Raw genomic sequence first — 12,733 nt, 5'->3', positions numbered from 1 at the left:
CTTCCCCACCATCCCCCCCTTTGACCCCCAACTGTGGCCTTTGGCCGTTGACCTGTAGCAAGGCCACAGCTGCCCAGAAAATAAAAATATAAAGCCTCTCATTCTACGGCCTCGGACTGACCAATTCCCAACTGACCGCCAAGCTGTTTACAAGTACTCATTTTTGAGGATGTGGGAAAATGATCAACACTGACCACAAGTCAAAAATATTAGCTCAACTAGACTACAATGAAGACTTATCACAGGAATGAGCGGCTCTTACCCAGCACAGTGAGGGTGGCGTTGGCAGAGGCGGTGCCCGCTGTGTTTTTGGCCGTGCAGCTGTACACGCCCATGTCCTCCGGCTTGACGTCCATGATGAAGAACACGTCGTCGTCGGGCATGACGTGCATCCGGCGCTCCCGGGCAGCGGGGAAATCCGTGCCGCCGTCCTTCTGCCAGGCGATCTGCGGTGCCGGGTGGCCCTCTGCGGCGCACTCCAGCCTTGCTGTGTGGCCCGTCCTGATGGTGCTGTCCCTGGGAGTCTTCACAAAGGATGGGAGAACTGTGGACAGAAAAGATACCATTTACATTTGTAAAGTCTGTGCAAAACAACATCAACATTGTTAACCTTTATATATTATGGGGAAATCAGCTGTCGAATGTCTGTTTTTTGTTTGTTTTTAAAGCAATTCTCTCGTTCAGAGTGATGCAGTTGTTTGGAATTACAGAGCATTACGCACTCAATTCCTCTACCCACGCTTTCACAGCTGGTTCCGGAATTCAAACCAGTAAACCGCCGGGCACAAGCTCACAAATATAACCTCTATAGGTAACTGTTACGTGCACGTATGTGCCAAGACAACAGGCAAAACATAATTATGCCATTACACCACAAAGTCAAGATGCAGCTAGAGGTCTGACGCAGACTTGGGCATGAAACCCAAGATAAATACTCTCCACTTACAGAAAAGCAGAGTGACAGAGTGCAGAATAGATGGCCCCCTGTTAGCGCTGACATGCAGATAAATCAATTTGTTCCGAATACCATCCTGGGAGATGGAGGCCGAGCGAGAGAGAGAAGACTTTATTCAAGTGAAAGAGAAGAACTTGGCATGGCCACTAATCTCATCACTCCGCTGTCAGTCGGGACAATTGAAACTCAGATAAGTTTGACATAAACAGGCATTTTATTTTTTTATTTGGTGGAAATGATGTAATCACACACATATTAACAGAGATATTGGAGTTTTTTTTCTGTCTTTCTTGTCATAGCGTGACACTGGACCACTGTTATTCCTCTATTTTGTCCTCACATTTGAATTGCCAACATACTTTTTACAACAACTGTGGCCCAACACTTAAACACCTTTGACAATGATGTTATAGTCCTTTTCAACAGAGTCGAATGAATTAGTCCTTACTTAGTCCTCCCCCACCTTACTGAGCTTCTGGTAGACAACTTTAGCCCCAAATGTCTTTAACCTTTTGGAAAAAACAACAACCTACCATTGACAATGAGACGGGCCTTGCTGGAGTAGGTGGAGCCAAAGTGGTTGGTGATGATGCACTGGTAACGGCCCTCGTGGGCAAAAGTGACATGCCGCAGGTGCAGGATAGTGGTGTACTCCATCACACCTCCACCTGCTCCTGGCGCATCAGATGTTGCGCCTTGGTGGTGAGCGTCCACGTGGGCGTAGTTCTCCGTCTCGGCTTTGCGAAGCAGCTCCTGGTCCTTACGCCACGCAAAGGTCATTGGGGAGGAGCTGCTGCTTGCGGCTGTGCAGGTGAGGCGCACGTCGCTACCAAGGACCGTCACCAAAGTTTCTGGTTGCACTGTGATTTGGGGTTTCGGAAGGTCGTCTGAGGGTGGAGAGATAGAAAGGCGAAAGGGGAAGGAAGAAAGTAATAAAGGGCAAGGGAGTGAGGACAGTTATCAGAGGGACGAGATAAAAAGAAAAGACAAATTGAGTTGGAAGCATGAATCACAGTCCAATGCAGGCTTTTCCCTGGGTTTGTAATAGACTTAGGTGTGTAATGGTCCTCCCTCAAAAGAATGTTAAGTTTTACAAACTAGAAAAAGCAAATTTCACATAATTTTGGACCATTACTATTAGCATATCTGTGTCAAAAACGTTAGAGCAGATAATACATAACACTTAAAAATTGCTAAAGAAGTCAATTTGGGACAAATTAATCAATAGATCTAAAATGAGTTTAGCTCCATTAATCTGGCAAACGACTTGGATGCCGCAACTAATCACAGTTCCTCACAATGGTAGGGAAAACCCCGAAATGTCAAACGTCACAATTGTCTCTCAGTACATCTCTGCTATGCATAAATGTAAAAAGAAGCAAATAAACACACATAAGGAGCCATCAGGATGTCCCAGGTCAAATACCAAGCATAACAAAAACACCACACAAACAAATATGTGAAACTATGTAAATAACAGAACAGCACCAAGATGTCAGTGTGGCCCATCTGTGCCTTGAACTCCTCTTACGCACAACCCACTCGCCCACATAAACACAGATTAAGCACACACATAACTCACCACACACAAAGCTGTTGGACGGAGCCTGGAAGATGCTGGTGCCCTTAAGGCTCTCTGGGTGGGCACAGGTGGCATTGACACCGGCCTGCAGACCCCGTGTCACCAACCAGTCAGGCAGCCAGTGAAGCTGGCAGTCACACAGGAAGCTGTCACTCTGAATGAAACTGAGGAGGAGAGGAGTAAGTACATGTGGTATATATCACATCTACTGCACCTGTAACTAAATATGTGTTTCTGATAGTGTGTGCGGATGCCAAAAGCACAGAGGGAGCGAGTTTCAATCCAATTCGAGGCTGCTGGCTGTTTCTGCATGTGGGAAGTTGTGCACATAAATTATATGTATTTGGGTAAATGCATCAATAGAACTCACAGGGTTTTGAGGTTCTTCATTTTACTGAAAGCATCGGGCTGGATGGAACGAATAGCATTCTCTCCCAAGTTCCTGTTGGGACATTACACATGTCTCATCAACCGTGTACACACATTACAGCGGCCACCCACATGCATGCTTTTATTAGCAAAGGTCTGACATTTAACAAAGGTAGAAATATTAAGGCCTGATGTCTGAGTGTGCTACATGCCACAGTTTTCCATCCCTCCCTGCCCATATTTGACAGAGGCCTGTGAAAGAGCTTATAGGAATTCCATTTCTTCTGCGGAGCTCAACATGTGCTCAATAACTTTGTTCCTGTGCAGAGGCAGGAAAAAAAAGGCCAAAGTTGAGATTGTGCTAGGCTAACGAGAGAGAAGCAGCTGGGCGCTTGCAAAAGCCTCTGTCTTCTCCTTTTACAAAGACGCTATTAAATTGCTAGCAGCCCGCTCTCTGCCAGCTACTTTTGGTCACCCCCCCCCCCACTTCCCTCTCTCTCTCTCCCTCTCTCTCGGCTGCCCCTTTTCCCAGGACAAGGGGCAGCCAAGCATTGTGGAATACTCACAGGTGTTCCAGGGTCTCTAGGCCAGAGAAGGCTTTCTTGGCCACCGATTTGATCTTGTTTCCAAACAGAGTCCTGCCGTTTCCAAACAGGAAGGGTGTCGATAGATGAAGAGAGAGTGAAGAGGGGAAGAAGGGGGTGAGAAGATGGAGGTGGAAAGAGAGAGAAAAAGAGGGAGAGAAGCACAATTAGCGAGGTTGAATCTGATAAGAGTGGGGATTGAGGTATTGGAAATCCGAACTGTGTGGAGATTAGCCAGGAGGAAGGGTAAGGGAGACTAGAGGTTGGAGTTTGGGGGGGGGGGGGGGCACCTGGGCTCTGCGCTGCTCTTCAAAGACCACTTTTATGTTTATTAGAATTCAATAGCAATGACTGGGTGGGGCTGTGTGTGAGTGTGTGTGTGTGTGTGTGTGTGTAACATAAGTGCAACCATGTAAGTGGTGTGTCTATGTGGTCAGGCCTGGTTTGAGCCAGTAAGTAAGTTGCCGTTTCCTCTGATTTGGGGTCCTAATCTCTTCTTCCACCCTCTCCCCAATGCCCCCTCCCCTCCCTCGTTCCTCTCCTGTTGTAGCCTTTACTTCACAGGAAGAGGAGACACGGCTGGCTGGTTCACAATGAAGACCCCGATGTTCAAACTCATCCACATGTACACACAAATGGCTGCCTCATCACAGAGATGAGAAGAGCGCTACTTTGCAACTTTTCTTCTAAAGGATTTGGATTTGGCTCTCAAAACAAATATAAGCAGAATAAAATGCCTTCTTATCATTTTTTTTTTTTTTTGGCTTAGACCACTTCCCTCCCATGTGGCGGCATTCACAAGCTGCTTTAAGGAAACCCAGTGTATGTGGTGAACACTTTGATGTCTCACCCGTTCTTTCTCTTTTCTAAATCTCTTTTTCCCATGGCTCGCTTTGCCAGAGCTGGGATGCAGCGGGCCGCTTCCGCCAACGCCGTGACAAAAGGGGCCGGGTCAGAGGGCAAGGCGTGTGAGGCGTTTGATGTTGATGACTGAATGCAGCCCTCAATTTTACCCTCTCTAAGTTCCTAACAACAGTGACTGGGTAGGAGGGGACGAGAGGAGCGGAGGCATGGAGGAGAAATAGGAATAAGCCTATTGGGGAGCGAAACCCTGCCAGCTCAAAGAAAAGCCTTTTCTCCCTTTCTTTCTCTTTCAGCGGGGCTCACACTGGGAACCATCTTGGCTGGACATCATCTTTTCATCCTGCAGGTTGATGATTGCCGCTCAATGCCAACAACTCTTCGTCCGCTGTGATTTCTCAACTTGCCAACTCTTCACATTGAACTTTTTAATAGCTGCCTTGACGAAAACATCGATGAGTAATTGTGAAGAAAAAAACTTAAATAACTTCAAAACTGATTAACTGTCTGCTTCTTGAACAGCAAAGATAACCCAGGAAAGATAACCCAGTTTGGCCATAAAGCTACAGTGAAAAAAAATGAAATCATGTGATGAAAGCCAGGCTGGACTGGACAGAATCTGTACTGACCTTCCACAGGGCGTAAAAAATGCCTTCAATGTTTCATGAAAAAACCTTGTAAAAAAGGAAGAGCGTCCTTGTAAGTCATTGCCCAGTGCAAGCACTTCCCTACCAAGTGAGGTGTGGGGTCATGTTGAGAAACAACTCAAACTCTGCAGCTTTAAATAGACCGATTTAAACTTAGCTGGCAATGAAGGGTAAGTCAGTGTTTGGGGGGAAACTTTTGGATGTAAGAAAAATGAGAAAGCTCACTTCTGTGTCTCTGTTTTTGACGGACAGCAGAGAAAATCCAACTATCAGTGGCAGAGAAGTACAGAGGGATGGAAAGAACGGGTTAATAGCAAAAGGGCGGGGGGGGGGGAATGAAAGAAAGAACGAGGGGAGACACTCACAGCTTGTTGAGGTTGTCCAATCCAGAGAAGGCTCCGTTGGTGTCCTCTATTGTGCCAGAGATGTCATTATGGTCCAGCTCCCTGTGGAGAATGAGAGAAAAGAGGGGGATAAGAAAGATGGAAGGAGGGAGGGAAGGAAGGAGGAGAACAGGGACAGGGTCTGAAGCGTTTCACAGCCCTGGCAGAGGCTGGTCTGGAAGTCACGGGTTATCCCTTTGCCCTCACTCCCTCCCCACATCATCCTCCCCCCTTTGCACCTGGCCTTAAGAGTCCCTCCGCCGCTCTGCTCTGCCAACCAAGCGCATTCTTTCCTTAGAGGGGTGGAGAAGGAGTGTGCATGTGCGGTGGCACAAATCAACGCAGTGAAACGCATGTATAACGCATGACGGCACTGAGGGATTGGCGGGAACACAATGCCCTGTGAGAGGCCAAACAGTTGGGTCCGTTTGTCCGATGGCGGCAGGTATGGCACAGCCAAAACTCAAGCCAAGAGTCTTTATATGAATAGAAACCATTGCAGGGCAAAGGCAAAAGAGATTGCATAAAAAGACAGAAAAGAGAAAAGGGCTTCTTTTAGAGTGTTTGGGGGTTTCCAAACATGAGTTGAATGCACTTTATTCGTAATGTCTAAAGAACTACCTCTATAGGTGAAGTCATCGCTGCAAAGGAGCCACCGCTCCACCCCTCTGCATGGTTATCGAAGAGAAAAACAACAGAGTCAAAGGACAGACTCCTCTGAACCGTTAAGACTTTCTTTCAAACTTGAGAAAGGCCTTTGAGGTTGATGGTCAGCCACACCCTCCAACATCTCCACAATAGCCCCCACTCCTCCTCCCTTTGCTTTTCAAGCATCTCTTATCCCCCTCTGGTTCTTTTCAGTCTCCATTAGCCGCTGTCTTAGTTGGACTGTACAGGGGCTGCCAATTTCCTACTCTTTCTGGCTGGCTGGATGTGAATGGCCGTTGGCTTGTTAAAGCAAGGCCATTGGTGGGGGCTGTAGAGCAGGGACGCTGGGCATAGGGAAGGGGGCCCCGATGAGCCAGCGACCCCCGTTGCAGAATAAGAGGGCAGGCTGGCTTGTTTGGAGCTTTCACACCCCGATGAAGGCTCCAGCCCCATGCCAGCACGGCCAGCAGCTCGGGCCCAATTAAAGCTCACCGGCTCCTTTTCAGGGCCCAGCCTATGCCAGTCCTCCCCTCCACTGATTAGATTAGGCCTGCCTCAAAGACACAGAGTGCAGGGGTGATACAAGAGGCGAGAAAAGATCATGCAAAAGTCAAGACAGAGATAGTGTGTGTATTGGGGGATAACAGGAGGAGATGGCAGAACACACGTAGGATGGCAGACGGGAGGAAATGCGTATCCAGTCAACTTTAAAGGGGTAAAGCCAAAAGAAACAATGCAATTAAAGACAAGAATGAAAAACAAACATGAGAAAGGGGCTGAAATATGGCCGCCACAAGCTCAGCTCCCTATCCCACCCTCTGTAGCTTGTTATCTAGTACCCAATGTGCCAGCACAGAGGCCTTATGTGCCTTGGCTTGTCCCCCGCTCTGAGAGAGAGCTTGTCTAGCGAGCTCTGGCACAACTTTCCTCTCTGGCTCTCTTACTGGGAAGAGGCACAGCCAAGAGGACCTTGCTTAGAAACCAAGACCCCCAAGTCTTTCTCCTGGATTTATCCCCTGACTTTCTCCCTTTCATTCCCTTCTTTTCTTTTCTTTGGCCTGTTTGGGGTTTTTGTGCAAAAGGTGGATCAGCGGGAAAAGAAACCTGTCTTTATTCATGGCTTCTAAAAGCGGGGGCAGGGTCTCGAGGGAGGGGGGCAACCCAGAACACTTTTAGATCCAAGTTCGTTGGGAGCCAGTGTTCAAGAGAAAACTAAAATCCAAAACAAAAACCAGACAAAGGGGGAAAAGAAAAACAAGGAGTTGCCGTAGAAACCACAACAACAGTGATGCACGATTGCCTCGTTAAAGTAAAAACAACTAATGACTGCAAATGACAGCAAACCTGTCTTGAAAAGTAAAGAACTCCTGATTTTGGAAGTCAAATGAAGGGACTACGTAAGCAAAAATATCAAATATCACAGAGGCAAAACCAATATTAAACATCTCAGCTTTCACTGCTCTCAAGTGGCACATCCTAGCCTTATGGTCAGCAGTGGCAAAACCATAATGAATAGGTTTCTGAGGGGCTCGGTAATGGCGGTTTGAGGCGGGGGTGCTGTACTTACAGGATGCGTACGGCCTTGAGGCCTCTGAAGGCTCCCTCGGTGACGTGGCTGATGGAGTTGTGGGCCAGACGGAGGGTGTGGAGATCCCCTAGCACAGCCAGACTGCCTTCATCCAGACGAGTCAAGTTGTTGTACGACAGATTCCTGGAGAGAGAAACAGTGCAAGACAGACAGAAAAGAGGACAGAGGCAGACACAGAGATGGAGAGAAAGAGAGGAAAAAAAGAGGGCAAGAGAAAGAAATGTTCTGTGTGAGGTCTGGCAGGAGATGACAGGTTGGCAGAATGCTGTGGCCGCTCGCGACATCATTATACTTAAATTTCATGGCTGATTCAATGTCTATTTGCCCGTCTGTGATGTCTTTTTCCATTTTGCTTTTTGCTTCCCACAAAATGTTAGGAGAGAATGGGCTTAGCAGACCTTAGAGATCAACTGAGGTCATAACCATTTGACAGGGAAGAAGAGAAATTCTTGGTTGGAACTTTACATGTCTACAACCTCCATTCATAAGCCTACTTGAGCATGCGGTAAACCCCAGGGGAATATACTGTCACTCATGTGTGCTGCAGCCCTCAAAATGTAACTTATTTTCATATCTAGCCATTGAATCCCCGTTTTTCTTACAAGGCTGGAGGAAATCCAAATTGGATTAGAACAGTGCATGGATCTCCAGTCAGTTTCAATTGTTTTAGGGATTTGAAGAAAAATACTGCGAGAAACAAGACTTGCAGAATATTTTGTTGATTTAGGTGGAAAACGATGAAGTGTGACAATGAAGCCTCAAACCATGTTTTAAAATGCATGCATGTAATACATCTTGATAAATCCTGATTATAAACAACAATGAATCCTATAATGGTATCATTCATACAGTACTCAAAGGCAGTATTGTGCATTTTGTTTCTCCTGCTCCCTGTCTGTAGCCAGACCTGAGGATTGCTTGACCAGTCATGTGTACAGAGATTCTCCCTGAGGACCAGCCCAGCCTGGCCTATTGGGAATGCAATAACAGGCTCCTCATAAAGATGAGTCACTCTCTTCTATCAGTCGTGGGGGTTATCATAATTCTCGATAATAAAAATCATATAACCGCTAACTGGTGCAGCATCTGGAGGATGATAGAGGGATGGCGCTGGGAGCAATCTGTCATTGACATAAACAGAGCAAACTAACATGAACACCATCTACCTCTTAATCACATCTGACTGTTACACATAAACAAACATAGGCGCCACAGATCCCCCAGGCTACTTCGCAGTTAGCAACGCCTCAGCTGAGCAAAGCACTTTACAGCAGCAATACGATGTCATGTTAGCGGAACAGGAAAGACTCTCAGATAATGACTCCTCATTCGGTAGTCAAAGGACACGAAGGCGATCCTTCAGTGTAATTACCACGACACAACCGGTAGAGGATTACACGTCAGTTTGCCAAACCCCTGCGCTTCAGAACTGAGTACAAAAACTGTTGTCGAAGGGCTTGAGTGCTGCTGAGCCCGACTCTTATTATAGGATAAACAGGCTTATTCTGAGAATAGAGTAGAGTACTGGGTGTTAAAGCACATCGTCATTTAACCCTAAGGAAGGGAGATGGATGATATGGTCGGGGGTGGGGAGTGTTGAATTCTAAGGCTATAGGACAAGGGGTTTAGATTCTCAGCGACAGACAGTTAGCAAAAAAATGTGACTCTGCAGTTGGTCTTAGTTTAATATGTATATATGCCCTTCTTTTTTAAATTGAACTATGTTGAATTTATGTTCTTTGCCAACGCTCTTCAACTACATTCATAATTCCAGGTTTAGAAACTGTGTGAGTGTGAGTGCTCAGGCTAACCTAAATGCTAGTACTCACAGTTCCCTCAGCTTCTGGCAGAACTTCCATCCATCAGGGTTGATGCGGGCTATGGAGTTGTTACTAAGGAATAACTGCTGAAGGGATGTCAGGCCATACAGGGAGCCACTGTTTACCTCTGATAGGCTGTTATGGTCCAGGTGACTGCGAGTGAAAAAAAAAAAAGCAAACTTGACTCAATGATAGACAAGCAAGTGGATGTCTCAAGGGTTTGGTGGTAGTTGTTGTGCCCTGAAATGCCCGGAAAAATTGCACTGCAATTTGTGGCCATTACTGTGTTACTTTGCATGTAATTGAAATGATACGTACAACATTGCATGTCAACACGAAAAGGTGTGATGGTTGTGATAGGGGGCAAGTTCCAGTAAGTACAAAAATATCTTATTCTTTTGTTTGGTAGGTGAGTATTGCAGTAATAGTCAGTAACTGGTGCAAATTAGGGTCCTGTCAGGTGGTGCTTGTTTTATGTGCTGCACCTAAACTCCATAAATCAGATGGTAATTGTCAGATACTAAACAGATATATGTTTTATGATTCTGATGTGGAGTGTTTTGAGCATGAGAACAAATCGGTCACATAATGTATGATAATTGGCGAATTTTTTTTTTTTTTACATACAGGACTTTCATCTTGGCCAGATCCCAGAAGGCCCCGTCAGTCAGTTTGTTGATGCTGTTTCTTTGAAGCTTGAGTACCTCCAGGCTGGACAGACCCTGGAAGGTCAGACCCTCCACCTGACGAATACGGTTCCTGTTCAACTCACTGCAGTGTGGACAGACAAACACAACAAATGTAGCGACTGATCATGGGAGGAAACCAGTGAGACATTTAATCATACTTTGGAAATTCTGTCAAAACTATTCCCCACATTTCAAAGCAGGTAATCTACCTTTTCCCCTCTTTTGACTGAGGAATGTTTTGCCCTGATTCTATTAGCATCCATCACAGTAAAGTTTAAACCAACAAATCCTGTAGCCTGCACGCTTCAGTTGGAGTATTTTGTAGTTAACAAACCCCAGCTTAACAGGCATTCCTTAGTGGTGTCCTTTTCACCTGTGGCATGACGCCAGCACAGTATACCCACAGGCTTTAGCTTGCAAACAAGGGTCAAGTTATGACCCTATGAAATTACAGTGATACTAAAGGGAGGTATAAGATGTTAAACACCCCACTGCTTTTTATTGTGCATGTGAGGCCTGAGACATATCTGCATGTAACAGTGAATCTGTAGATTTGGTGTGTGTGTGTTTCTGTGTGTGTGAGGGAGAGAGAGAGAGAGAGAAGGCTTGGTTGGTAAAGATAAACATCCACACAGGTTCTTTTGTGTATAATGTGCATCTCCACTAGCATGTGTAAATACAGTGTCACAGTGGGGGAAGACTCCCATTAGGCAAGTCTCTTCGTTCCCCAGAATGGAGACGTTGAGCTACAAATAGGTCGACTTCCCTGTTAAGATGTTAGGAGGGCAGTTGGAAGATAATGGAGCACGCTGTGGGGAATGAACGAACCACTTTAGGGATATGGATGAAGACAATAAATCACCGATAATAGGGCGCCGGTGTTTACCTAGTCAGACCTTATCCGCCCCTAGAGGTATAGCTCACACTAATAGCGTTCCAAATGTTAAACACACAGAGCTCGATGAACACACACAACAATTCCTCCTCACTTAAACTCTTTCTTATTGTTTCTGTAATGTCCGATTCATTTTCAGCCAAAACAACAAGGTCAAAAACATATTGTTTTTGCAAGTCAAACTGCTCTGACAAATCAAAACACAACCCTGTCAGCACACTAGCTATGTTGTTAAAATTATGCAATCCAGTGGTACTCACAGCTGGGTGAGCCTCGGAAGCTGGAAGGCTCTCACAGGGATCTGGCTGATGCGGTTTCGGCTCAGTCTCAGGACCTGTAGAGTCGAACCCAGATGGTCCAGAGCGCCGAGCTCCAACACGCTGATCTTGTTGTTGCTCAGGTACCTGAATGCAGAAACAGCACATTTATTTAGGTACCTACTGTTTTTAAAGACTGGTGTGTTGTGGAACACAGCACTCAGAGATTGTACTTACAGGTCTCTGATTTGGAGGCCTGCGGGAAAGCATTGCCCTCGGAGCTCAGTGATGCCATTATTGCTCAGGTCCAGGGTTTCCACAGAAGCCAGCTCTCTGGTCCGCCTGCCGTCTATACTGCGGAGTTTATTATGATGTCTGGAAAATTTTAAAAAACACATAAAAAAGACATTAGGTGTGACTGAAAAATCTAACTCACATACAAACATCTCAACCCTACGAGCTACCCATATCACCTTCTTGAAGTAAATCATCCTTCTTAACTTCAGTGTACTTTTCTCATCACCCACAAAAGACACTCCAACCCACTCTCAGGCTCAAAGAGAGCAGAGCACACAGAACAAAGTGCTCTTCATCCACCAACACATGTGTACTTTAAGAGCTTCCCAACTGAGGCAGGCCTACTTTAAACAATTCCAAGGACACCTGTGCTTCTCCGCAGAGCTTAGACGCTAAATCTATTAGATAGATGGTGCCTGGGGTGATCAACCAGAGGCACTTGAAGGGGGATTTCGGAGTTTTTCCGTGTGTGGTGTAATGGACAAAGGAGTGGGAACTCCCGAGAAGATAACAGAGTAAAAGTAAGTAAAGTAAGTAAAACTTAAACAATTTTCAGAAGATGCAACAAAGCAAATTATGAACACAAACAAACGGCCGTTGATTCACCTGTACCCAGAAAGGAGAAATAGCATATCACCCTTTCTAGTTCAATGTTTAAAGGCGCCTCCACACAAGAAAATGTTACATCAAGATGCCCCGGCTCTGTTTTGTCACACCTAGTTAGCTTGGGAGAGCCAGAAGCTCTTATTTATTTATCTGTGCAGTTTTGGCTGTTATGTTGGCCCCGTTGAGGAGTCTCCTGTCGTCCTATACATCTGTGGAGTTTTTTTGGGGGGACCATGACACAATTCCACACAGAGAAGAAGAGAAAGAAAAACAAACGAGAAAGTAAAAGGCACTGCTCTGTCGTTGCCCTGGAACGTGGAGGAGAAGAAGGACTGTGGGAAACAATGTTTGCACAAAATCATGTGTGAGCACACAAAAAAAAAAAACACACAAACACAGCCGTACTATTGTGCAAACAAAAACACAGACAGATGTATACAGTAGATATATAATATGCAAAGCAGGCACAGAAGACAAAGACCGTCTATTTGTGTGAGCATGTTAGGAGTCGGATGGCCAGTGTAATCTGAGCGTTCATCAAAGCCTTTGCTG

General features: G+C 45.9%; 1 protein-coding gene across 1 annotated transcript in view; it reads right to left on the bottom strand.

Annotated features, from left to right (window-relative positions):
• lrig1 (leucine-rich repeats and immunoglobulin-like domains 1) overlaps nucleotides 1–12,733 on the bottom strand; it is a 37,656-nt gene that overhangs the window by 4,357 nt on the left and 20,566 nt on the right. Inside the window, exons 4-14 of the mRNA XM_034868876.1 lie at nucleotides 11,516–11,653; nucleotides 11,282–11,425; nucleotides 10,065–10,208; nucleotides 9,447–9,590; nucleotides 7,597–7,740; nucleotides 5,364–5,444; nucleotides 3,473–3,544; nucleotides 2,908–2,979; nucleotides 2,538–2,701; nucleotides 1,489–1,842; nucleotides 263–544 (exon numbers count right to left, since the gene is read on the bottom strand). Coding sequence (XP_034724767.1) covers nucleotides 263–544; nucleotides 1,489–1,842; nucleotides 2,538–2,701; nucleotides 2,908–2,979; nucleotides 3,473–3,544; nucleotides 5,364–5,444; nucleotides 7,597–7,740; nucleotides 9,447–9,590; nucleotides 10,065–10,208; nucleotides 11,282–11,425; nucleotides 11,516–11,653 — 1,739 coding nt within the window. The remainder of the gene's footprint in view (nucleotides 1–262; nucleotides 545–1,488; nucleotides 1,843–2,537; nucleotides 2,702–2,907; nucleotides 2,980–3,472; nucleotides 3,545–5,363; nucleotides 5,445–7,596; nucleotides 7,741–9,446; nucleotides 9,591–10,064; nucleotides 10,209–11,281; nucleotides 11,426–11,515; nucleotides 11,654–12,733) is intronic.

This window comes from Etheostoma cragini, chromosome 4 (assembly GCF_013103735.1).
Source record: "Etheostoma cragini isolate CJK2018 chromosome 4, CSU_Ecrag_1.0, whole genome shotgun sequence".
Classification (NCBI taxonomy): domain Eukaryota; kingdom Metazoa; phylum Chordata; class Actinopteri; order Perciformes; family Percidae; genus Etheostoma; species Etheostoma cragini.
The sequence above is the reverse complement of the archived record's forward strand: the minus strand, read 5'-3'. Positions and strand labels throughout refer to the sequence as shown.